The sequence below is a fragment of the Lepisosteus platostomus genome, chromosome 26 (assembly GCF_059453375.1).
Source record: "Lepisosteus platostomus isolate fLepPlt1 chromosome 26, fLepPlt1.hap1, whole genome shotgun sequence".
In the NCBI taxonomy this organism is placed as follows: domain Eukaryota; kingdom Metazoa; phylum Chordata; class Actinopteri; order Semionotiformes; family Lepisosteidae; genus Lepisosteus; species Lepisosteus platostomus.
In genome coordinates, this window is record NC_142636.1 from 14,036,460 (window position 1) to 14,060,483 (window position 24,024).

The 24,024-nt window shown below is 55.4% G+C and overlaps 2 protein-coding genes and 1 long non-coding RNA gene across 3 annotated transcripts in view; 2 read left to right on the forward strand and 1 right to left on the reverse strand.

The window, feature by feature from the left end:
* The window catches only part of atp1a3b (ATPase Na+/K+ transporting subunit alpha 3b), a 27,281-nt gene continuing 3,257 nt past the window's right edge, over nt 1-24,024 (reverse strand). The window contains exons 2-21 of the mRNA XM_088620498.1: nt 20,572-20,691; nt 18,459-18,518; nt 17,076-17,279; nt 16,870-16,983; nt 12,211-12,345; nt 11,963-12,080; nt 11,511-11,779; nt 11,209-11,407; nt 8,667-8,911; nt 7,270-7,462; nt 6,664-6,976; nt 5,979-6,129; nt 5,353-5,521; nt 5,080-5,234; nt 4,845-4,968; nt 3,542-3,687; nt 2,153-2,283; nt 1,476-1,577; nt 992-1,083; nt 1-643 (exon numbers count right to left, since the gene is read on the reverse strand). Coding sequence (XP_088476624.1) covers nt 615-643; nt 992-1,083; nt 1,476-1,577; nt 2,153-2,283; nt 3,542-3,687; nt 4,845-4,968; nt 5,080-5,234; nt 5,353-5,521; nt 5,979-6,129; nt 6,664-6,976; nt 7,270-7,462; nt 8,667-8,911; nt 11,209-11,407; nt 11,511-11,779; nt 11,963-12,080; nt 12,211-12,345; nt 16,870-16,983; nt 17,076-17,279; nt 18,459-18,518; nt 20,572-20,691 — 3,069 coding nt within the window. The 3' untranslated portion in view covers nt 1-614. The remainder of the gene's footprint in view (nt 644-991; nt 1,084-1,475; nt 1,578-2,152; nt 2,284-3,541; nt 3,688-4,844; nt 4,969-5,079; nt 5,235-5,352; nt 5,522-5,978; nt 6,130-6,663; nt 6,977-7,269; nt 7,463-8,666; nt 8,912-11,208; nt 11,408-11,510; nt 11,780-11,962; nt 12,081-12,210; nt 12,346-16,869; nt 16,984-17,075; nt 17,280-18,458; nt 18,519-20,571; nt 20,692-24,024) is intronic.
* On the forward strand, nt 6,129-7,426 carry LOC148640282 (uncharacterized). The gene is made up of 2 exons (XR_015930549.1): nt 6,129-6,237; nt 6,276-7,426. It is a non-coding gene; the product is annotated as an uncharacterized LOC148640282 (long non-coding RNA).
* The window catches only part of LOC148640283 (uncharacterized), a 16,476-nt gene continuing 14,289 nt past the window's right edge, over nt 21,838-24,024 (forward strand). Inside the window, exon 1 of the transcript XR_015930543.1 lies at nt 21,838-23,160. The gene's annotated coding sequence lies outside the window, so the exon portion shown is untranslated. The remainder of the gene's footprint in view (nt 23,161-24,024) is intronic.

Here is a 24,024-nt window from a genome sequence, read left to right on the forward strand (position 1 = left end):
TTGTATTAAATGTTCTAGATGTTTATTGGCGTTGGATTCGCTTCTGTGCGACAGCTCTTCCCTCATGCGCTGCCTCGGGCTGGCGGAGACGGGCTCAGGGCTGGGCCGGGCTGGGCTCGGCCCGGAGCCCAGAGCCCTTCTTCCTGCACAGCGCCCACAGAAGGCGGGGAACCCAACAGAGGAAAAGAAAGACTCTTTCTTTTGCGATTCTCGATAAGTTATTTTCGTTTTGAAATTCTTTAATTAAACCCGGAGAGAAATAGATTTTGTTTTCCTAGAACACAGAGAAAGACTGATCTTCACCGAGGAGGGGGGGAGGAAGAGGAGGGGGGGGGGAGATGCACACAGCGCACACAGACGGCGGACGAGGGGGTCGAGGGGTGTGCTTCGTCATGTCGAGTGGAAGAGGAACATAGCTCTCACTCCACGCCCCGAAAGAATACCGCACAAGAACGATCCGAATAATAAAAATGATGGCCCCCCACCCCAGACAGGGGGCAGCAGCGTGGCGGGTCCTGGGGGAGAGTCCGCCCGCGGGGGGCTGTGAGAGTCTGGGGGGGGGGAGAGAGAGACGGGGGGGTCGGGGGGGGGTGGGTTCGAACAGGTTTGTTGATTTAATAGTAAGTCTCCTTCTCCACCCAGCCTGCAGAGGGAGACAGAGAGACAGAGGGAGAGAGAGTGTGAGTACGAGTGTTCATGTCTCAGGTACAAGCATGTGTCAGCCATGTGTGTCAGTGTGTTGTAGTGTGTCTCTATATGTGTCTGTGTGTCAGTGTGTGTGTGTCAGTGTGTTGTAGTGTGTCTCTATATGTGTCTGTGTGCAGTGTGTGTGTGTCAGTGTGTTGTAGTGTGTCTCTATATGTGTCTGTGTGCAGTGTGTGTGCAGTGTGTGTCAGTGTGTGCAGTGTGTGTGTCAGTCTATGTTAGTGTGTGTGCAGTGTGTGTGTCAGTCTGTGTTAGTGTGTGTGCAGTGTGTGTGTCAGCGACGTACCTCCAGGGTTCCTGCGCAGGATGAGTTTCCGGATCTCATCGTACACGAAGATGAGGAAGCTGTAGGGGAACGCACAGAACCACCAGCTGGGCCTGTGGGGGAAAACAGAGGGGAGAGAAGTGAACCCCCCAGGGGAATGGAACAGCCCGTGTGTCTGCAGCTGTGAACCCCCACCCCCCCAGGGGAATGGAACAGCCCGTGTGTCTGCAGCCGTGAACCCCCACCCCCCCAGGGGAATGGAACAGCCCGTGTGTCTGCAGCCGTGAACCCCCACCCCCCCAGGGGAATGGAACAGCCCGTGTGTCTGCAGCCGTGAACCCCCACCCCCCCAGGGGAATGGAACAGCCCGTGTGTCTGCAGCAGTGAACCCCCCCAGGGGAATGGAACAGCCCACTTCCTCTTCCTTCGGGCTGCACCAGCTGCTCACAGGAATGGGGAAGTCAGTTACAGTGAGTGGGGTTCAGGGAGGGTTGGTGTGACTCACTTTAAGGGGTACATCCTGAGTGCCACATCCATCCCAGGGCAGTAGGACAGGAAGGCTGCAAGAGCTGTCTCCTCAAAGAGCCCAAAGATCAAGATCTTATTCCTGCAGACAGAGAGACGGAGAGAGAGACAGGCAGGGTCAGACACAGAGAGAGAGAGAGACAGGCAGGGTCAGACACAGAGAGAGAGAGAGACAGGCAGGGTTAGACACACAGAGAGAGAGAGACAGGCAGGGTCAGACACACACAGAGAGAGAGAGAGGCAGGGTCAGACACACACAGAGAGAGAGACAGCAGGATCAGACACACAGACAGGGCTAGGTGGAGAGAGACAGGCAGGGTCAGACACACAGAGAGAGAGAGACAGCAGGATCAGACACACAGACAGGGCTAGGTGGAGAGAGACAGGCACGGTCAGACACACAGAGAGAGAGAGACAGCAGGATCAGACACACAGACAGGGCTAGGTGGAGGGAGACAGGCACAGTCAGACACACACAGAGAGACAGCAGGATCAGACACACAGACAGGGCTAGGTGGAGAGAGACAGGCACGGTCAGACACACACAGAGAGAGGGACAGCAGGATCAGACACACAGACAGGGCTAGGTGGAGAGAGACGGGCAGGGCGAGTCAGACAGACAGAAGGCCAGCAGACCCAGTGAGGGGTCGGACTCACTTCATGCCCTGCTGGAAGACAGAGTTCCTGCGTGTTTTACAGATGATGACATCGGCCCACTGCACCACCACGATACTGACAAAGAAGGCCGTGTGGCAGGTGAACTCCACGATCTTCCTCTGTTCATAGGTCTGAGAGAGAGACAGGAGGGTTAATACACTGACACTGCACTGAGCCTGAGAGAGAGACAGGGGGGTTTATACACTGACACTGCACTGAGCCTGAGAGAGAGACAGGGGGGTTAATACACTGACACTGCACTGAGCCTCAGAGAGAGACAGGGGGGTTAATACACTGACACTGCACTGAGCCTGAGAGAGAGACAGGGGGGTTTATACACTGACACTGCACTGAGCCTCAGAGAGAGACAGGGGGGTTAATACACTGACACTGCACTGAGCCTGAGAGAGAGACAGGGGGGTTTATACACTGACACTGCACTGAGCCTGAAAGAGACAGGGGGGTTAATACACTGACACTGCACTGAGCCTGAGAGAGAGACAGGGGGGTTTATACACTGACACTGCACTGAGCCTGAAAGAGACAGGGGGGTTAATACACTGACACTGCACTGAGCCTCAGAGAGAGACAGGGGGGTTAATACACTGACACTGCACTGAGCCTGAGAGAGAGACAGGGGGGTTAATACACTGACACTGCACTGAGCCTGAGAGAGAGACAGGGGGGCTAATACACTTGACACTGCACTGAGCCTCAGAGACAGGGGGGTTAATACACTGACACTGCACTGAGCCTCAGAGAGAGACAGGGGGGTTAATACACTGACACTGCACTGAGCCTCAGAGAGAGACAGGGGGGTTAATACACTGACACTGCACTGAGCCTCAGAGAGAGACAGGGGGGTTTATACACTGACACTGCACTGAGCCTGAGAGAGAGACAGGGGGGTTTATACACTGACACTGCACTGAGCCTGAAAGAGAGACAGGGGGGTTAATACACTGACACTGCACTAAGCCTGAAAGAGACAGGGGGGTTAATACACTGACACTGCACTGAGCCTCAGAGAGAGACAGGGGGGTTAATACACTGACACTGCACTGAGCCTCAGAGAGAGACAGGGGGGTTTATACACTGACACTGCACTGAGCCTGAGAGAGAGACAGGGGGGTTTATACACTGACACTGCACTGAGCCTGAAAGAGAGACAGGGGGGTTAATACACTGACACTGCACTAAGCCTGAAAGAGACAGGGGGGTTAATACACTGACACTGCACTGAGCCAGAGAGAGAGACAGGGGGGTTAATACACTGACACTCTACTGAGCCTCAGAGAGAGACAGGGGGGTTAATTCCCAGGAACTGCACTGGGCTGCTGCTGGAGCTGCTGCTGAGAGAGAGGGGGAGGCCGGCCGGGCGACACTGACCCATTGCTGGCCATAGCTGTCCTCCAGGTCGTTGTTGGTCCGGTCGTCCCAGTTCAGCCGGATGCCCACCAGCTGGGAGGGCAGGAAGCCGTTCTCTGCCAGGATGACGAAGTAACTGAAGAAGCCGCCCAGCGCCTGGATCATTCCTGCAGAGAGAGGCAGTCAGGCCTGGAGACACTGGGCACTGCACTAAATCACTGAACCGCACTGAATCACTATGACCTCCCTGAGCCTGACCGCACCTCGCCATGACCTCCCTGAGCCTGACTGCACCTGGCCATGACCTCCCTGAGCCTGACTGCACCTGGCCATGACCTCCCTGAGCCTGACTGCACCTGGCCATGACCTCCCTGAGCCTGACCGCACGTCACCATGACCTCCCTGAGCCTGACTGCACCTCACCATGACCTCCCTGAGCCTGACTGCACCTCGCCATGACCTCCCTGAGCCTGACCGCACGTCACCATGACCTCCCTGAGCCTGACTGCACCTGGCCATGACCTCCCTGAGCCTGACTGCACCTGGCCATGACCTCCCTGAGCCTGACCGCACGTCACCATGACCTCCCTGAGCCTGACCGCACCTCACCATGACCTCCCTGAGCCTGACTGCACCTGGCCATGACCTCCCTGAGCCTGACTGCACCTGGCCATGACCTCCCTGAGCCTGACTGCACCTGGCCATGACCTCCCTGAGCCTGACTGCACCTGATTTTGCCCTGACCTCACCGTAACCTCAGGCTGTACTGTGATGTCAGTACCGTGACCTCAGGCTACACTGTGATGTCGCCCTGACCTCACCGTGACCTCAGGCTGTACTGTGATGTCAGTACCGTGACCTCAGGCTACACTGTGATGTCGCCCTGACCTCACCGTGACCTCAGGCTGCACTGTGATGTCGCCCTGACCTCACCATGACCTCAGGCTGCACTGTGATGTCGCCCTGACCTCACCGTGACCTCAGGCTGTACTGTGATGTCAGTACCGTGACCTCAGGCGGCACTGTGATGTCGCCCTGACCTCACCGTGACCTCAGGCTGCACTGTGATGTCGCCCTGACCTCACCATGACCTCAGGCTGCACTGTGATGTCGCCCTGAGCTCACCGTGACCTCAGGCTGTACTGTGATGTCAGTACCGTGACCTCAGGCTGCACTGTGATGTCGCCCTGACCTCACCATGACCTCAGGCTGCACTGTGATGTCGCCCTGACCTCACCGTGACCTCAGGCTGCACTGTGATGTCGCCCTGACCTCAGGCTGCACTGTGATGTCGCCCTGACCTCACCGTGACCTCAGGCCGTACCTATCTGTCCGTAGGCCATGCTGATCAGCCGCTCGTTCACCAGCTTGTCTGTGCGGGGGTTGCGGGGCTGTCTCTTCATGATGTCACTCTCCGCTGCCTCGTACGCCAGAGAGATAGCAGGGACCTGGGGCAGAGGGACAGTAGGACAGTGAGTACAGCATGAGTATGTACAGTACCTGGTGAGCACAGAGTGAGAATGTACAGTACAGTGTGAGTATGTAGAGTGCAGTCTCACCATGTCGGTGCCCAGGTCGATACACAGGATGGTGATGGTGCCCAGGGGCAGGGGGATGTTGCCCATGATGAACAGCAGGAAGGGAGTGATCTCAGGGATGTTGCTGGTCAAGGTGTAGGCGATGGACTTCTTCAGGTTGTCAAAGATCAGACGTCCTGCGCGCACACAGATACACACACAGGGTTACACGACACACACAGATGTAAAGATAGGATTACAGAACACACACAGTGACCACACCGCCAGCACCTCGCACTGACCAGCCCCTCTCACCTTCCTCCACTCCGGTCACGATGGAGGCAAAGTTGTCGTCCAGGAGGATCATGTCAGCTGCCTGCTTGGAGACGTCCGAACCTGCGATCCCCATGGCAACACCGATGTCAGCTTTCTTCAGGGCTGGAGAGTCGTTCACTCCATCCCCTGTCACTGCTACAATAGCACCCTGAGAGAGAGAGAGGGGTTCATACAGACACTGACTGAACACTCCAGTACATTAACACTGCACTGAGAGAGAGAGGTGTTAATACAGACACACTGACTGGACACTCCAGTACATTAACACTGCACTGAGAGAGAGGGGTTAATACAGACACACTGACTGGACACTCCAGTACATTAACACTGCACTGAGAGAGAGAGGGGTTAATACAGACACACTGACTGGACACTCCAGTACATTAACACTGCACTGAGAGAGAGAGGGGTTAATACAGACACACTGACTGGACACTCCAGTACATGAACACTGCACTGAGAGAGAGAGGGGTTAATACAGACACACTGACTGGACACTCCAGTACATGAACACTGCACTGAGAGAGAGGGGGGTTAATACAGACACACTGACTGGACACTCCAGTACATGAACACTGCCGTGAGAGACAGACAGGAAAGGTTACCTGTCTCTGACATCCCTCCACGATGATGAGTTTCTGCTGGGGGGAGGTTCGGGCGAAGACGATCTCAGTGTGGTTCCTCAGCACCTCGTCGATCTGCTCCTGGGAGAAGTCCTTCAGGTCGGTGCCGTGGATCACACAGGCCTTGGCATCCCTGGGGACAGGGACAGGTGTGTCCAGGTGAGCTCACAGGCGCTTCAGTCATGACAGGTGTGCCAGTGAGCGTGTCTGTGATGGCTGGACTACGTACAGGAGTGTGTGTGTACAGGTGTGCGCTTATACAGGAGTGTGTGTGTACAGGTGTGTGTGTGTGTACAGGTGTGCGCTTATACAGGAGTGTGTGTGTACAGGTGTGTGTGTGTGTGTGTGTGTGTGTGTGTGTGTGTGTACAGGTGTGTGTGTGTACAGGTGTGCACTTATGCAGGAGTGTGTGTGTGTACAGGTGTATGCTTATGCAGGAGTGTGTGTGTGTGTACAGGAGTGTGTGTGTGTGTACGAGTGTGTGTGTGTGTGTACAGGTATATGCTTATGCAGGAGTGTGTGTGTACGAGTGTGTGTGTACAGGTGTGTGTGTGTGTACAGGTGTATGCTTATGCAGGAGTGTGTGTGTGTAAAGGTGTGTGTGTGTACAGGTGTGTGTGTACGAGTGTGTGTGTGTACAGGTGTGTGTGTGTGTGCCAGCTGTTACCTGGGGTTGACCTGGCTGACGGGAATGTTGAGGCGGGCAGCGATGTCCTCCACGGTCTCGTTGCCCTCGGAGATGATGCCCACGCCCTTGGCGATGGCCTTGGCGGTGATGGGGTGGTCGCCGGTCACCATGATGACCTTGATCCCGGCCGATCGGCACTTGCCCACAGCGTCAGGCACGGCGGCGCGCGGCGGGTCGATCATGGACATCAGGCCCACGAAGCACAGGTTGTCCGTCTGGAAGTTGACGTCGTCGCAGTCGAAGGCGAAGCCTTTGGGGTACTGGTCCTCGGGCATGAGCAGGTGGCAGAAGCCTGCAGCGCACAGAGAGGGGGTCATGGCGCGGTCTCCCCCAGTCTCCCTCTGTCCGCAGGCCGCAGGCGCGGAAGTATCTCCCCAGTCTCCTCCTGTGCCCAAAGTATCCCCTTGTCCCCAGTCTCCCCAGTCTGACACCAGGCCCACCCAGCACCCAGGCCGCCCAGCTCCAGGTAGGCGTTCTGGAAGGCCTCCTTCAGCTCCTCGTCCATGGGCTGCTCTCCCAGCTCCCTGTACCCCTGTACCCCCAGGCTCACCCAGCACCCCTGTACCCCTGTACCCCCAGACTCACCCAGCACCCTCTCGCCCAGGCCGCCCAGCTCCAGGTAGGCGTTCTGGAAGGCTTCCTTCAGCTCCTCGTCCATGGGCTGCTCCTTGCCCTGCATCATGATGGTGGAGCAGCGGTCCAGGATTCTCTCTGGGGCGCCCTTCATCACCAGCAGGTAGCGGTTATCGTTGGGGTCCTCTGTCTCGTGCACTGAGAGCTGGACAGGCAGAGAAGGGGTCAGTGTGTCTGCATGGGATAGAGTGTGGCACTCACTGGCAGAGTCTGTGCCCAGTGTACTCTACTCTCAGAGCGCTGTACTCTCAGAGCGCTGTACTCTCAGGGGGCTGTACTCTCAGGGGGCTGTACTGTCAGGGGGCTGTACTCTCAGGGGGCTGTACTCTCAGAGCGCTGTACTCTCAGAGGGCTGTACTGTCAGAGGGCTGTACTCTCAGGGGGCTGTACTGTCAGAGGGCTGTACTCTCAGGGGGCTGTACTCTCAGGGGGCTGTACTGTCAGGGGGCTGTACTCTCAGAGCGCTGTACTCTCAGGGGGCTGTACTCTCAGGGGGCTGTACTCTCAGAGGGCTGTACTCTCAGGGGGCTGTACTCTCAGAGGGCTGTACTCTCAGGGGGCTGTACTCTCAGGGGGCTGTACTGTCAGGGGGCTGTACTCTCAGAGGGCTGTACTCTCAGAGGGCTGTACTGTCAGAGGGCTGTACTCTCAGAGGGCTGTACTCTCAGGGGGCTGTACTGTCAGGGGGCTGTACTCTCAGGGGGCTGTACTCTCAGGGGGCTGTACTGTCCGTGAGCTGTACTCTCAGAGGGCTGTACTCTCAGGGGGCTGTACTGTCAGGGGGCTGTACTCTCAGGGGGCTGTACTCTCAGGGGGCTGTACTGTCCGTGAGCTGTACTCTCAGAGGGCTGTACTCTCAGGGGGCTGTACTCTCAGAGGGCTGTACTCTCAGAGGGCTGTACTCTCAGGGGGCTGTACTCTCAGAGGGCTGTACTCTCAGGGGGCTGTAGTCTCAGGGGGCTGTACTCTCAGAGGGCTGTACTCTCAGAGGGCTGTACTGTCAGGGGGCTGTACTGTCAGGGGGCTATACTCTCACAGGGCTGTACTCTCAGGGGGCTGTACTCTCACAGGGCTGTACTCTCAGGTGGCTGTACTCTCAGGGGGCTGTACTGTCAGGGGGCTATACTCTCACAGGGCTGTACTCTCAGGGGGCTGTACTCTCACAGGGCTGTACTCTCAGGGGGCTGTACTGTCAGAGGGCTGTACTCTCAGGGGGCTGTACTCTCAGAGGGCTGTACTGTCAGAGGGCTGTACTCTCAGAGGGCTGTACTCTCAGGGGGCTGTACTCTCAGAGGGCTGTACTCTCAGGGGGCTGTACTCTCACAGGGCTGTACTGTCAGAGGGCTGACCTGGTACTTGTTGGTGGAGTTGAAGGGGATCTCCGCCACCTTCTTGTTCCTCTCCCTCATGGCCTTGACCGAGCCGCAGGACAGCTCGATGCACTTGAGCAGCGCCGACTCGCTGGCGTCTCCCGCCACGTCCCGCTTCAGGATGGGCAGGCCGTCCTGGCCGCCCTTGAACACCGCGCGGTTGCACAGCGCCGCCACCCGCGCCAGCCCCACCCAGGTGGCCGAGCTCTTGTCGAAGGAGGCGCCTGCCCGGGGAGACCAGGAGAGAGAGTGAGACTGGTGTGCACTGGTGAGTACTGGTGTGTACTGGTGTACCTGACTGGTCCTCAGTGCTGTCTGTACTGGTGTGTACTGGTGTACCTGACTGGTCCTCAGTGCTGTCTGTACTGGTGTATACTGGTGTACCTGACTGGTCTTCAGTGGTGTCTCTACTGGTGTGTACTGGTGTACCTGACTGGTCCTCAGTGCTGTCTGTACTGGTGTATACTGGTGTACCTGACTGGTCCTCAGTGCTGTCTCTACTGGTGTGTACTGGTGTACCTGACTGGTCCTCAGTGCTGTCTCTACTGGTGTGTACTGGTGTACCTGACTGGTCTTCAGTGGTGTCTCTTCTGGTGTGTACTGGTGTACCTGACTGGTCCTCATGCTGTCTGTACTGGTGTGTACTGGTGTACCTGACTGGTCCTCATGCTGTCTGTACTGGTGAGTACTGGTGTACCTGACTGGTCCTCAGTGCTGTCTCTACTGGTGAGTACTGGTGTACCTGACTGGTCCTCAGTGCTGTCTGTACTGGTGTATACTGGTGTACCTGACTGGTCCTCAGTGCTGTCTCTACTGGTGTATACTGGTGTTCCTGACTGGTCCTCATGCTGTCTGTACTGGTGTGTACTGGTGTACCTGACTGGTCCTCAGTGCTGTCTGTACTGGTGTGTACTGGTGTACCTGACTGGTCCTCATGCTGTCTCTACTGGTGTATACTGGTGTACCTGACTGGTCCTCATGCTGTCTGTACTGGTGTGTACTGGTGTACCTGACTGGTCCTCATGCTGTCTGTACTGGTGTGTACTGGTGTACCTGACTGGTCTTCAGTGGTGTCTCTACTGGTGTGTACTGGTGTACCTGACTGGTCCTCAGTGCTGTCTCTACTGGTGTGTACTGGTGTACCTGACTGGTCCTCAGTGCTGTCTGTACTGGTGTATACTGGTGTACCTGACTGATCCTCATGCTGTCTGTACTGGTGTATACTGGTGTACCTGACTGGTCCTCAGTGCTGTCTGTATTGGTGTGTACTGGTGTACCTGACTGATCCTCATGCTGTCTGTACTGGTGTGTACTGGTGTACCTGACTGGTCCTCAGTGCTGTCTCTACTGGTGTGTACTGGTGTACCTGACTGATCCTCATGCTGTCTGTACTGGTGTGTACTGGTGTACCTGACTGATCCTCAGTGCTGTCTGTACTGGTGTGTACTGGTGTACCTGACTGATCCTCATGCTGTCTATTCTGGTGTATACTGGTGTACCTGACTGGTCCTCAGTGCTGTCTGTACTGGTGTGTACTAGTGTACCTGACTGGTCCTCAGTGCTGTCTCTACTGGTGTGTACTGGTGTACCTGACTGGTCCTCAGTGCTGTCTGTACTGGTGTGTACTGGTGTACCTGACTGATCCTCAGTGCTGTCTGTACTGGTGTGTACTGGTGTACCTGACTGATCCTCATGCTGTCTGTACTGGTGTGTACTGGTGTACCTGACTGATCCTCATGCTGTCTGTACTGGTGTATACTGGTGTACCTGACTGATCCTCATGCTGTCTGTACTGGTGTGTACTGGTGTACCTGACTGATCCTCATGCTGTCTGTACTGGTGTATACTGGTGTACCTGACTGGTCCTCAGTGCTGTCTGTACTGGTGTATACTGGTGTACCTGACTGGTCCTCAGTGCTGTCTGTACTGGTGTGTACTGGTGTACCTGACTGATCCTCATGCTGTCTGTACTGGTGTATACTGGTGTACCTGACTGATCCTCATGCTGTCTGTACTGGTGTGTACTGGTGTACCTGACTGATCCTCATGCTGTCTGTACTGGTGTATACTGGTGTACCTGACTGATCCTCATGCTGTCTGTACTGGTGTGTACTGGTGTACCTGACTGATCCTCATGCTGTCTGTACTGGTGTATACTGGTGTACCTGACTGGTCCTCAGTGCTGTCTGTACTGGTGTATACTGGTGTACCTGACTGGTCCTCAGTGCTGTCTGTACTGGTGTGTACTGGTGTACCTGACTGATCCTCATGCTGTCTGTACTGGTGTATACTGGTGTACCTGACTGGTCCTCAGTGCTGTCTGTACTGGTGTGTACTGGTGTACCTGACTGGTCCTCAGTGCTGTCTGTACTGGTGTGTACTGGTGTACCTGACTGATCCTCATGCTGTCTGTACTGGTGTGTACTGGTGTACCTGACTGATCCTCATGCTGTCTGTACTGGTGTGTACTGGTGTACCTGACTGATCCTCATGCTGTCTGTACTGGTGTGTACTGGTGTACCTGACTGGTCCTCAGTGGTATCAGCTTCGTGGATCTGGTTGTCGAACCACATGTGGGCCACAGTCATGCGGTTCTGGGTCAGGGTGCCGGTCTTGTCGGAGCAGATGGTGGAGGTGGAGCCCAGAGTCTCCACGGCCTCCAGGTTCTTCACCAGGCAGTTCTTCCGAGCCATCCTCTTCGCTGTGAGAGTCAGACACACCTGAGAGAGAGAGACAGGTCAGACACGCCTGAGAGAGAGAGACAGACAGGACCAGTAGGAGGCAGGAGAGAGAGAGACAGGCAGGGCCAGTATTGACACTCACAGTGACTGTAGCCAGCAGTCCCTCAGGCACGTTGGCGACAATGATGCCGATGAGGAAGATGACGGCCTCAAGCCAGCTGTAGCCCAGCACAATGGACAGGATGAAGAAGGTGATGCCCAGGAAGACGGCCACGCCCGTGATCAGGTGGATGAAGTGCTCGATTTCCTTGGCGATGGGGGTCTTGCCCGTCTCCAGCCCCGACGTCAGAGTGGCGATGCGGCCCATCACCGTGCGGTCGCCCGTGGCGACGACGATCCCGCGGGCTGTGCCTGGGAGACAGAGGGCACGGGTGAGAGAGGCAGGAGGGAGCGTGTGTGTGTGTGAGAGCACCCACAGCTCCAACCCTGATCCAAACAACACCTCTCCTTCGGGCAGAGAGCAGGGACAGGGAGAGGGAAGAGGGAAGAGGGACAGTCTGACAGAGAGGGAGGCGGCTGCCATGGTGACCGTACCCTCCACACAGTTGGTTGAGAAGAAGGCAATGTTCCGTGTCTCCAGGGGGTTGTCATGGGTACAGTCAGGTGACCGGGTCTGGGGCTCTGATTCGCCAGTGAGGGAGGAGTTATCCACCTGTCGGAAGATGGGAACACAGCTGTCAATCACTCGGACACAGGCCCAGCTGTCCAGAGTGGCCTGTGTGTGTACAGTATGTATTCCTGCAGCGCCTGGCCGGGCCAGCGGGCGACCGAGGGGTCAGTACCTTGCAGCCGTGCGCGGAGACGATGCGGAGGTCAGCAGGCACTCTGTCTCCCCCCTTCACCTCCACCAGGTCTCCAGCCACCACCTCCTCCGCGTTGATCTGCATCTTCTCTCCCTCGCGGATCACCAGGGCTTGCTGCAGAGACACAGCCAGGGACACCATGGGGCAGTGACCGGGTGTCCCCGCTCCCCGTCCTCACGACACCCCAGACCCCCTGTCTGTCTCTCCTCGGACGCGCTCCGGTCTCTCAGACGCCCTTGTCCTGGACTGAGGAGATTCGGCTCCACAGCCCCGTCTGAGCCCAGGAAACAAGTCTCTCTCTCTTCTCTCTCCCTGTGGGGAGCTGACCAGCTCTGAGCACAGTATTCTAACCCTGACACTGTACCTGACAGCCCTGAGTCCAGGATAATTCCCTCTCTTCTCTCTCCCTGTGGGGAGCTGACCAGCTCTGAGCACAGTATTCTAACCCTGAAACTACCTGACAGCCCTGAGTCCAGGATAACTCCCTCTCTTCTCTCTCCCTGTGGTGAGCTGACCAATATTCTGACTCGGGTTCTGCTGGTCCTGGTGCAGACTGATTCAATCCCTGCTCCTTCCCCTACACTCCAGCTCCTCTCCCTATTCCCCTGCTCCTGCTCCTAAACCCCAGTTCCTCCTCCTGCAGCTCAGCTCCTCCCCCAGCTGAGGGACAGAGGGAGGATGGCATACCCCAGACACAGAGAGGGAGACAGGACTCAGGACAGTAGCTGAGGGACAGAGGGAGGATGGCGTACCCCAGACACAGAGAAGGAGACAGGACTCAGGACAGTAGCTGTGGGACAGAGGGCGTACCCCAGACACAGAGAGGGAGACAGGACTCAGGACGGTAGCTGTGGGACAGAGGGCGTACCCCAGACACAGAGAGGGAGACAGGACTCAGGACAGTAGCTGTGGGACAGAGGGCGTACCCCAGACACAGAGAGGGAGACAGGACTCAGGACAGTAGCTGTGGGACAGAGGGCGTACCCCAGACACAGAGAGGGAGACAGGACTCAGGACAGTAGCTGTGGGACAGAGGGCGTACCCCAGACACAGAGAGGGAGACAGGACTCAGGACAGTAGCTGTGGGACAGAGGGCGTACCCCAGACACAGAGAGGGAGACAGGACTCAGGACAGTAGCTGTGGGACAGAGGGCGTACCCCAGACACAGAGAGGGAGACAGGACTCAGGACAGTAGCTGTGGGACAGAGGGCGTACCCCAGACACAGAGAGGGAGACAGGACTCAGGACAGTAGCTGTGGGACAGAGGGCGTACCCCAGACACAGAGAGGGAGACAGGACTCAGGACAGTAGCTGTGGGACAGAGGGCGTACCCCAGACACAGAGAGGGAGACAGGACTCAGGACAGTAGCTGTGGGACAGAGGGCGTACCCCAGACACAGAGAGGGAGACAGGACTCAGGACAGTAGCTGTGGGACAGAGGGCGTACCCCAGACACAGAGAGGGAGACAGGACTCAGGACAGTAGCTGTGGGACAGAGGGCGTACCCCAGACACAGAGAGGGAGACAGGACTCAGGACAGTAGCTGTGGGACAGAGGGCGTACCCCAGACACAGAGAGGGAGACAGGACTCAGGACAGTAGCTGTGGGACAGAGGGCGTACCCCAGACACAGAGAGGGAGACAGGACTCAGGACAGTAGCTGTGGGACAGAGGGCGTACCCCAGACACAGAGAGGGAGACAGGACTCAGGACAGTAGCTGTGGGACAGAGGGCGTACCCCAGACACAGAGAGGGAGACAGGACTCAGGACAGTAGCTGTGGGACAGAGGGCGTACCCCAGACACAGAGAGGGAGACAGGACTCAGGACAGTAGCTGTGGGACAGAGGGCGTACCCCAGACACAGAGAGGGAGACAGGACTCAGGACAGTAGCTGTGGGACAGAGGGCGTACCCCAGACACAGAGAGGGAGACAGGACCCAGGACAGTAGCTGTGGGACAGAGGGCGTACCCCAGACACAGAGAGGGAGACAGGACTCAGGACAGTAGCTGTGGGACAGAGGGCGTACCCCAGACACAGAGAGGGAGACAGGACTCAGGACAGTAGCTGTGGGACAGAGGGCGTACCCCAGACACAGAGAGGGAGACAGGACTCAGGACAGTAGCTGTGGGACAGAGGGCGTACCCCAGACACAGAGAGGGAGACAGGACCCAGGACAGTAGCTGTGGGACAGAGGGCGTACCCCAGACACAGAGAGGGAGACAGGACTCAGGACGGTAGCTGTGGGACAGAGGGCGTACCCCAGACACAGAGAGGGAGACAGGACCCAGGACGGTAGCTGTGGGACAGAGGGCGTACCCCAGACACAGAGAGGGAGACAGGACCCAGGACAGTAGCTGTGGGACAGAGGGCGTACCCCAGACACAGAGAGGGAGACAGGACCCAGGACAGTAGCTGTGGGACAGAGGGCGTACCCCAGACACAGAGAGGGAGACAGGACTCAGGACAGTAGCTGTGGGACAGAGGGCGTACCCCAGACACAGAGAGGGAGACAGGACTCAGGACAGTAGCTGTGGGACAGAGGGCGTACCCCAGACACAGAGAGGGAGACAGGACTCAGGACAGTAGCTGTGGGACAGAGGGCGTACCCCAGACACAGAGAGGGAGACAGGACTCAGGACAGTAGCTGTGGGACAGAGGGCGTACCCCAGACACAGAGAGGGAGACAGGACTCAGGACAGTAGCTGTGGGACAGAGGGCGTACCCCAGACACAGAGAGGGAGACAGGACTCAGGACAGTAGCTGTGGGACAGAGGGCGTACCCCAGACACAGAGAGGGAGACAGGACTCAGGACAGTAGCTGTGGGACAGAGGGCGTACCCCAGACACAGAGAGGGAGACAGGACTCAGGACAGTAGCTGTGGGACAGAGGGCGTACCCCAGACACAGAGAGGGAGACAGGACTCAGGACAGTAGCTGTGGGACAGAGGGCGTACCCCAGACACAGAGAGGGAGACAGGACTCAGGACAGTAGCTGTGGGACAGAGGGCGTACCCCAGACACAGAGAGGGAGACAGGACTCAGGACAGTAGCTGTGGGACAGAGGGCGTACCCCAGACACAGAGAGGGAGACAGGACTCAGGACAGTAGCTGTGGGACAGAGGGCGTACCCCAGACACAGAGAGGGAGACAGGACTCAGGACAGTAGCTGTGGGACAGAGGGCGTACCCCAGACACAGAGAGGGAGACAGGACCCAGGACAGTAGCTGTGGGACAGAGGGCGTACCCCAGACACAGAGAGGGAGACAGGACTCAGGACAGTAGCTGTGGGACAGAGGGCGTACCCCAGACACAGAGAGGGAGACAGGACTCAGGACAGTAGCTGTGGGACAGAGGGCGTACCCCAGACACAGAGAGGGAGACAGGACTCAGGACAGTAGCTGTGGGACAGAGGGCGTACCCCAGACACAGAGAGGGAGACAGGACTCAGGACAGTAGCTGTGGGACAGAGGGCGTACCCCAGACACAGAGAGGGAGACAGGACCCAGGACAGTAGCTGTGGGACAGAGGGCGTACCCCAGACACAGAGAGGGAGACAGGACCCAGGACAGTAGCTGTGGGACAGAGGGCGTACCCCAGACACAGAGAGGGAGACAGGACTCAGGACAGTAGCTGTGGGACAGAGGGCGTACCCCAGACACAGAGAGGGAGACAGGACTCAGGACAGTAGCTGTGGGACAGAGGGCGTACCCCAGACACAGAGAGGGAGACAGGACTCAGGACAGTAGCTGTGGGACAGAGGGCGTACCCCAGACACAGAGAGGGAGACAGGACTCAGGACAGTAGCTGTGGGACAGAGGGCGTACCCCAGACACAGAGAGGGAGACAGGACTCAGGACAGTAGCTGTGGGACAGAGGGCGTACCCCAGACACAGAGAGGGAGACAGGACTCAGGACAGTAGCTGTGGGACAGAGGGCGTACCCCAGACACAGAGAGGGAGACAGGACTCAGGACAGTAGCTGTGGGACAGAGGGCGTACCCCAGACACAGAGAGGGAGACAGGACCCAGGACAGTAGCTGTGGGACAGAGGGCGTACCCCAGACACAGAGAGGGAGACAGGACTCAGGACAGTAGCTGTGGGACAGAGGGCGTACCCCAGACACAGAGAGGGAGACAGGACTCAGGACAGTAGCTGTGGGACAGAGGGCGTACCCCAGACACAGAGAGGGAGACAGGACTCAGGACAGTAGCTGTGGGACAGAGGGCGTACCCCAGACACAGAGAGGGAGACAGGACTCAGGACAGTAGCTGTGGGACAGAGGGCGTACCCCAGACACAGAGAGGGAGACAGGACTCAGGACAGTAGCTGTGGGACAGAGGGCGTACCCCAGACACAGAGAGGGAGACAGGACTCAGGACAGTAGCTGTGGGACAGAGGGCGTACCCCAGACACAGAGAGGGAGACAGGACTCAGGACAGTAGCTGTGGGACAGAGGGCGTACCCCAGACACAGAGAGGGAGACAGGACTCAGGACAGTAGCTGTGGGACAGAGGGCGTACCCCAGACACAGAGAGGGAGACAGGACTCAGGACAGTAGCTGTGGGACAGAGGGCGTACCCCAGACACAGAGAGGGAGACAGGACTCAGGACAGTAGCTGTGGGACAGAGGGCGTACCTGAGGCACCATGTTCTTGAAGGACTCCATGATCTTGGAGCTCTTGGCCTCCTGGTAGTAGGAGAAGCAGCCGGTGATGATGACCACGGCGGACAGCACGATGCCCAGGTACAGCTGAGGGCACAGACAGGGCAGAGGGCGCGTTACTGACCGCTCAGCGCCCGGGCCGGGGCCACACTGCGGGCGCGGCTGGCTGGCGGACTCACATTGTCCCCGGCGGGCTCGTCCTCGGTGGCCGCCTGGATGCCGTAGGCCAGGAAGCAGAGGATGGCGCCGATCCAGAGCAGGATGGAGAAGCCCCCAAAGAGCTGGCGGCAGAACTTCACCCACTCGGGGGTGGTCGGGGGCGGCGTCAGGGCGTTGGGCCCGTCCCGGGTCAGGAACTCAGCGGCGCGGGCCAGGGTGAGACCCTGAGGGCGAGGAGGAGAGACGGCCTGGTCACACGCTGCCCCCAGACCCATGGGTGGGTTCAAGAGCAGGTTAACCAGGTGTCGCCCCCTTGGGGTGACTGCTGGTAAGTGCTGCCTGGCTCACAGGTGAGAGGGCGAGAGACCTGGAGAGGTGACGCTGTCCTGGAGGTGTCTGTGCGAAGACACACACACAGACCCTTCCTGTAGATCCAGATCCATTTCTATGGCAGTATCGCCGTATGGACGCAGTAACAGTTATTTAAGCGCTTTACGCTGCTCTGCCAGAGAGTACAGTCCCTTGTTGCTACGCACCGCAGAAACACAGCCACAAGTCACACTAACTAGCAAAGAGAGGACATTAGCTAGCCACTATGATAAAGGAATAGATGACTTGCTCCTTGTTTGTGTCTTGTGCCTATTTATGTGAACATTTACATGGATCGCAAAAGCATGGAAAAAACGTACAATCCCTAGTTCGTCGGGCGTTTTCTTTCTCGCTGCGGGGGTGCTCACACTGGCGCTGGTCCGATATCACTCCAGAGCTGTTTGGGCTTCAACACAACACAACACAACACAGGTGCTCAGATGCGGGGGTGTGTGTACAGGAGTGGGGTTTTCAGTGCGGATGTGTGCTCAGGGTGCCCAGGTGCCGGTGTGTGTGTTCAGGCGCAGGTGTGTGTGTTCAGGTGCGGGTGTTTGCTCAGGGTGTTCAGATACAGGGGTGTGTGTTTAGGTACAGGTGTGTGTATTCAGGCGCAAGTGTATGCTCAGGGTGTTCAGGTGCAGATGCATGCTCAGGGTGTTCAGGTGCAAGTGTGTGTGTGTTCAGGCGCAGGTTTGTTCTCAGGGTGCTCAGGTGCAGGAGTGAACAGGTGCGGGTGAGTGTGCTCAGGGGTATGGGTGTGTGTTCAGGTGCGGGTGTACGCTCAAGGTGTTCAGTTACGGGTGTGTGTGTTCTGGTGCTTGTGTGTGTGTTCAGGTGCAGGTGCTGGTTCAGTCCTGCTCTGCTGTGCCCTTGAACAAGAACAGATACCCAGACTGTCCCAGCTGTACGACTCCAGCAGATATCTGGGTACTCGTGCCAGCCAAAGAAACTGACACAGCCTGCAGTACGTGTGAGCGCCTCTCACAGACAGGCGCAGTTCCCGGTGTCGGCAGCAGGGGGCAGCGAGAGCTCACCTGGACGATGTCTGTGTTGTATTTCCGGCACACCTCCTCCACAGACATCTTGTGTTCCGTCTAAGGGCAGGAGAAGAGGGATTGAGAGAAAATTCCATGAATTCAGACAGTGCTCTTCTTCCCAAAGGATCCCCAGGCACTTATCACACGGTAGGGGACCCCCTCATCCCCCACTAAAGTGCATCTCGCACCTGGGGGGCACACAGCAGCCCCTGTGCACACAGGTGGAGGAGGAACCATTGAGGAGGAACTTCAGGAAGGAGTGGAGCTCAAAACCCTGTCTGTCACAGTGAGTCAGTCTGTCGTAGTGTCAGTCAGTGTGAAACAGTGTGCTCGTGTCAGTGTGTCACAGCGACAGTCAGTATTGTGACAGTGTCAGTCAGTGTGTCACAGCGACATTAAGTATTGTGACAGTGTGTCAGTCAGTGTGTCACAGCGACATTCAGTATTGTGACAGTGAGTCAGTCAGTGTGTCACAGCGACAGTCAGTACTGTGACAGTGAGTCAGTCAGTGTGTCACAGCGACAGTCAGTACTGTGACAGTGAGTCAGTCAGTATTGTGACAGTGAGTCAGTCAGTGTGTCACAGTGACAGTCAGTATTGTGACAGTGAGTCAGTCAGTACTGTGACAGTGTGTCAGTGTGTCACAGTGACAGTCAGTATTGTGACAGTGAGTCAGTCAGTACTGTGACAGTGTGTCAGTGTGTCACAGAGACAGTCAGTACTGTGACAGTGAGTCAGTGTGTCACAGCGACAGTCAGTATTGTGACAGTGTGTCAGTCAGTGTGTCACAGAGACAGTCAGTATTGTGACAGTGAGTCAGTGTGTCACAGTGATAGTATTGTGACAGTGAGTCAGTCAGTACTGTGACAGTGAGTCAGTCAGTATTGTGACAGTGAGTCAGTCAGTATTGTGACAGTGTGTCAGTCAGTGTGAAACAGTGTGCTCGTGTCAGTGTGTCACAGTGACAGTCAGTATTGTGACAGTGTCAGTCAGTGTGTCACAGCGACATTCAGTATTGTGACAGTGTGTCAGTCAGTGTGTCACAGCGACATTCAGTATTGTGACAGTGAGTCAGTCAGTGTGTCACAGCGACAGTCAGTACTGTGACAGTGAGTCAGTCAGTATTGTGACAGTGAGTCAGTCAGTGTGTCACAGTGACAGTCAGTATTGTGACAGTGAGTCAGTCAGTACTGTGACAGTGTGTCAGTGTGTCACAGTGACAGTCAGTATTGTGACAGTGAGTCAGTCAGTACTGTGACAGTGTGTCAGTGTGTCACAGAGACAGTCAGTACTGTGACAGTGAGTCAGTGTGTCACAGCGACAGTCAGTATTGTGACAGTGTGTCAGTCAGTGTGTCACAGAGACAGTCAGTATTGTGACAGTGAGTCAGTGTGTCACAGTGACAGTATTGTGACAGTGAGTCAGTCAGTATTGTGACAGTGTGTCAGTGTGTCACAGAGACAGTCAGTACTGTGACAGTGAGTCAGTCAGTACTGTGACAGTGTGTCAGTGTGTCACAGCGACAGTCAGTACTGTGACAGTGAGTCAGTCAGTATTGTGACAGTGAGTCAGTCAGTACTGTGACAGTGAGTCAGTGTGTCACAGCGACAGTCAGTACTGTGACAGTGAGTCAGTCAGTATTGTGACAGTGTGTCAGTGTGTCACAGAGACAGTCAGTACTGTGACAGTGAGTCAGTCAGTATTGTGACAGTGAGTCAGTGTGTCACAGAGTCAGTCAGTACTGTGACAGTGAGTCAGTCAGTACTGTGACAGTGTGTCAGTGTGTCACAGAGACAGTCAGTACTGTGACAGTGAGTCAGTCAGTATTGTGACAGTGTGTCAGTGTGTCACAGAGACAGTCAGTACTGTGACAGTGAGTCAGTCAGTATTGTGACAGTGAGTCAGTCAGTATTGTGACAGTGTGTCAGTGTGTCACAGAGACAGTCAGTACTGTGACAGTGAGTCAGTCAGTATTGTGACAGTGAGTCAGTGTGTCACAGAGACAGTCAGTACTGTGACAGTGAGTCAGTCAGTATTGTGACAGTGAGTCAGTCAGTACTGTGACAGTGAGTCAGTGTGTCACAGCGACAGGCTCACGAGACTCTCTCACCAGGGGCACTTCCTTCTTCAGTTCTTCCAAGTCCTTGGCCTTGTTCTTCTTCTTGGGGGAGTCCTTCTCACCCTTGTCCCCCTGCGTGGTAGCCACGCGGTAACTGTCCGACCGCCCATACTGCAGGAAGGGAAACACATGACAGGTCACCAAGGTTCCTCTTAACCCAACCATATCAATATTTGACACACATACATGCACGCGCGCTCCAGTGAATACACTGCTGCTGTGTCTCCTCTCTGCACAATAACATAACTGCTGGTGATGAGACAGTGGTGGGCAGAGCAGGTGTCAGTAAGAGGGGCTACTCAGCCAGCAGAACAGCTCTCCAGAAATCACACACTGAGAGACCAGCACGCACACACTGAGATCAGCACACAGAGACCAGCAAGCACACACACACTCAGAGAGAGAGAGAGGCACACAGACAGGAGGCAGAGCCCATCTCTAGATATTCCCTGTTAATTAGATATTGACTGTGAACTGTCTCAGGCGGTATATTAACTGCAATTTAATTAAGGGGCACTCTAACACACACACCACCACAACACACACTGCACTATACATACAGCAGAGCACTGTAGTATACACACAGCAGGATACACACACACAGCACTGCAGTATACACACAGCAGTATACACACACACAGCACTGCAGTATACACACTGCAGTATACACACACACAGCACTGCAGTATACACACTGCAGTATACAGTACATACACACGCAGCACTGCAGTATACACACAGCCGTATACACACACAGAGCACTGCAGTAGACACACACATGAAGCACTGTAGTATACAAACTGCAGTATACACACACAGAGCACTGCAGTATACACACTGCAGTATACACACACAGAGCACTGTAGTATACACACTGCAGTATACACACAGAGCACTTCAGTATACACACACACATGCAGTACTGTAGTACACACACTGAAGCATACATACTGCAGTATACACACGCAAAGCACTGAAGTATACACACACAGAGCACTGCAGTATACACACACAGAGCACTGTAGTATACACACAGCAGTATACACACACACAGCACTGCAGTATACACACTGCAGTATACACACACAGAGCACTGCAGTATACACACTGCAGTATACACACACAGAGCACTGCAGTATACACACTGCAGTATACACACACACAGCACTGCAGTATACACACTGCAGTATACAGTACATACACACGCAGCACTGCAGTATACACACAGCCGTATACACACACAGAGCACTGCAGTAGACACACACATGAAGCACTGTAGTATACAAACTGCAGTATACACACACAGAGCACTGCAGTATACACACTGCAGTATACACACAGAGCACTTCAGTATACATACACACAGCACTGCAGTATACACACTGCAGTATACCCACACACAGCACTGTAGTATACACACTGCAGTATACCCACACACAGCGCTGCAGTGTACACACACCAGAGCACCGCAGTATACATACACAGAGCAGTATACACACAAAGGAGTGAAGTCCTGTAATACAACACAAGGTATGTCTGTATCAGAAACCCCGCAGTTTGAAATCCATCCAGTGTCTGTGCACCACAACGAGTGTGAAATCCATCCATGAAGTGATGGATTCTAGCACAAAAGTGACTTCTAGAACAACAGACATTTTCCTGAAAGGAGCCAAGGTATCAACACTTGGCTGGGCAGCTTGTTCCACTCTCCCACAACCCTCTGTGTAAACAGCCTCCTGTCCTCCGCTGGACATGTGGTATTCCAGGGGACTAAGAGCCGTAGGCCTATCTCACTGCGCTGCTCTTAGTGTAAGTCTGATCCACAAGAACCGGACCAACTGGGTCACAATCACCAGCCCGATCTGGGTGTGAACTACAAGCAGGAACCAGCCTGACCCGGGTCAGGCCCACAGGAGCAGCCCGGCCTGCTAGTCCCTGTCTGAGTGTGCGTCAGCGCGTGTCAGTGGGATGTAATAACAGACACCAGACTGGAATTACAGATCCTGCAGGCAGCAGCCAGCAAACACGTTCAACCACAGGCCTGACCAGAGGGGCTGAGTGACCACTGGACATCCAGGGAAACACAGAGGGCGAGCGGCCACTGGACACAGAGAGAGTAACTGTCTCACACTCTCATGCTCACTCTCTGTGTCACACACAGATAATACCAGCAACTGACACAAGCACAGAGATAACACAAACATTCCATAGATAATAAACACGTATACTGTGCCACAGGAATCTTTCTGACCACACTAGACCCCGGAGTGGATCAGACTGCTGTGCCACAGGAATCTTTCTGACCACACTAGACCCCGGAGTGGATCAGACTGCTGTGCATCAGGAATCTTTCTGACCACACTAGACCCCGGAGTGGATCAGACTGCTGTGCATCAGGAATCTTTCTGACCACACTAGACCCCGGAGTGGATCAGACTGCTGTGCATCAGGAATCTTTCTGACCACACTAGACCCCGGAGTGTGAAAGCCCCAGCAGACTGGAGGCAGACTGGATATTCCTGCAAGCTCCCTGTGAAGGCCCAGGACAAAGGCTCTGTCTCTGCGTCACTGACCCGGCAGGTAACTCAGTCCGGCTGAAACCGGAGACTCCGCTGCAACATGAGGAGAGCAATTAGACTGACAGAACCCTCAGGGCTCCCTGATCCCTCTCACCTGACACCCAGAGTACAGCCACACCGAGACGGGCCAGTCCGATACAGACAGTACAGAAACACAGAGGCGGGCCAGTCCGATACACAGTACAGCTACACTGAGGTGTGCCGGTCCGATACAGACACGACAGAGACACCGAGGCGGGCCGGTCCGATACAGACAGTACAGAAACACAGAGGCAGGCCAGTCCGATACAGACAGTACAGCTACACTGAGGTGCGCCGGTCCGATACAGACAGGACAGAGACACCGAGGCGGGCTGGTCCGATACAGACAGGACAGTACAGCTACACTGAGGCGGGCCGGTTTATAGTGTATTACAGTAAATCGCACAGTTCACTACAACATGAACAGTATACACTACAGTTACAGTGATTTACAGTATGTACCAACAGTCACTACAGTGTGTTTTATAGTATATACTTAAACCACAGTGTGTTGCAGTATGTTACAGTATATACTACAGTTTACTATATTGTGTCACAGTGTGTCGTAGTATGGTACAGTATATACTACAGTTTACTATAGTGTGTTGCAGTATGTTACAGTATATACTACAGTTCACTATAGTGTCACAATGTGTTGTAGTATGGTACAGTATATACTACAGTTTACTATATTGTGTCACAGTGTGTCGTAGTATGGTACAGTACATACTACAGTTTACTATATTGTGTCACAATGTGTTGTAGTATGGTACAGTATATACTACAGTTTACTATAGTGTGTTGCAGTATGTTACAGTATATACTACAGTTCACTATAGTGTCA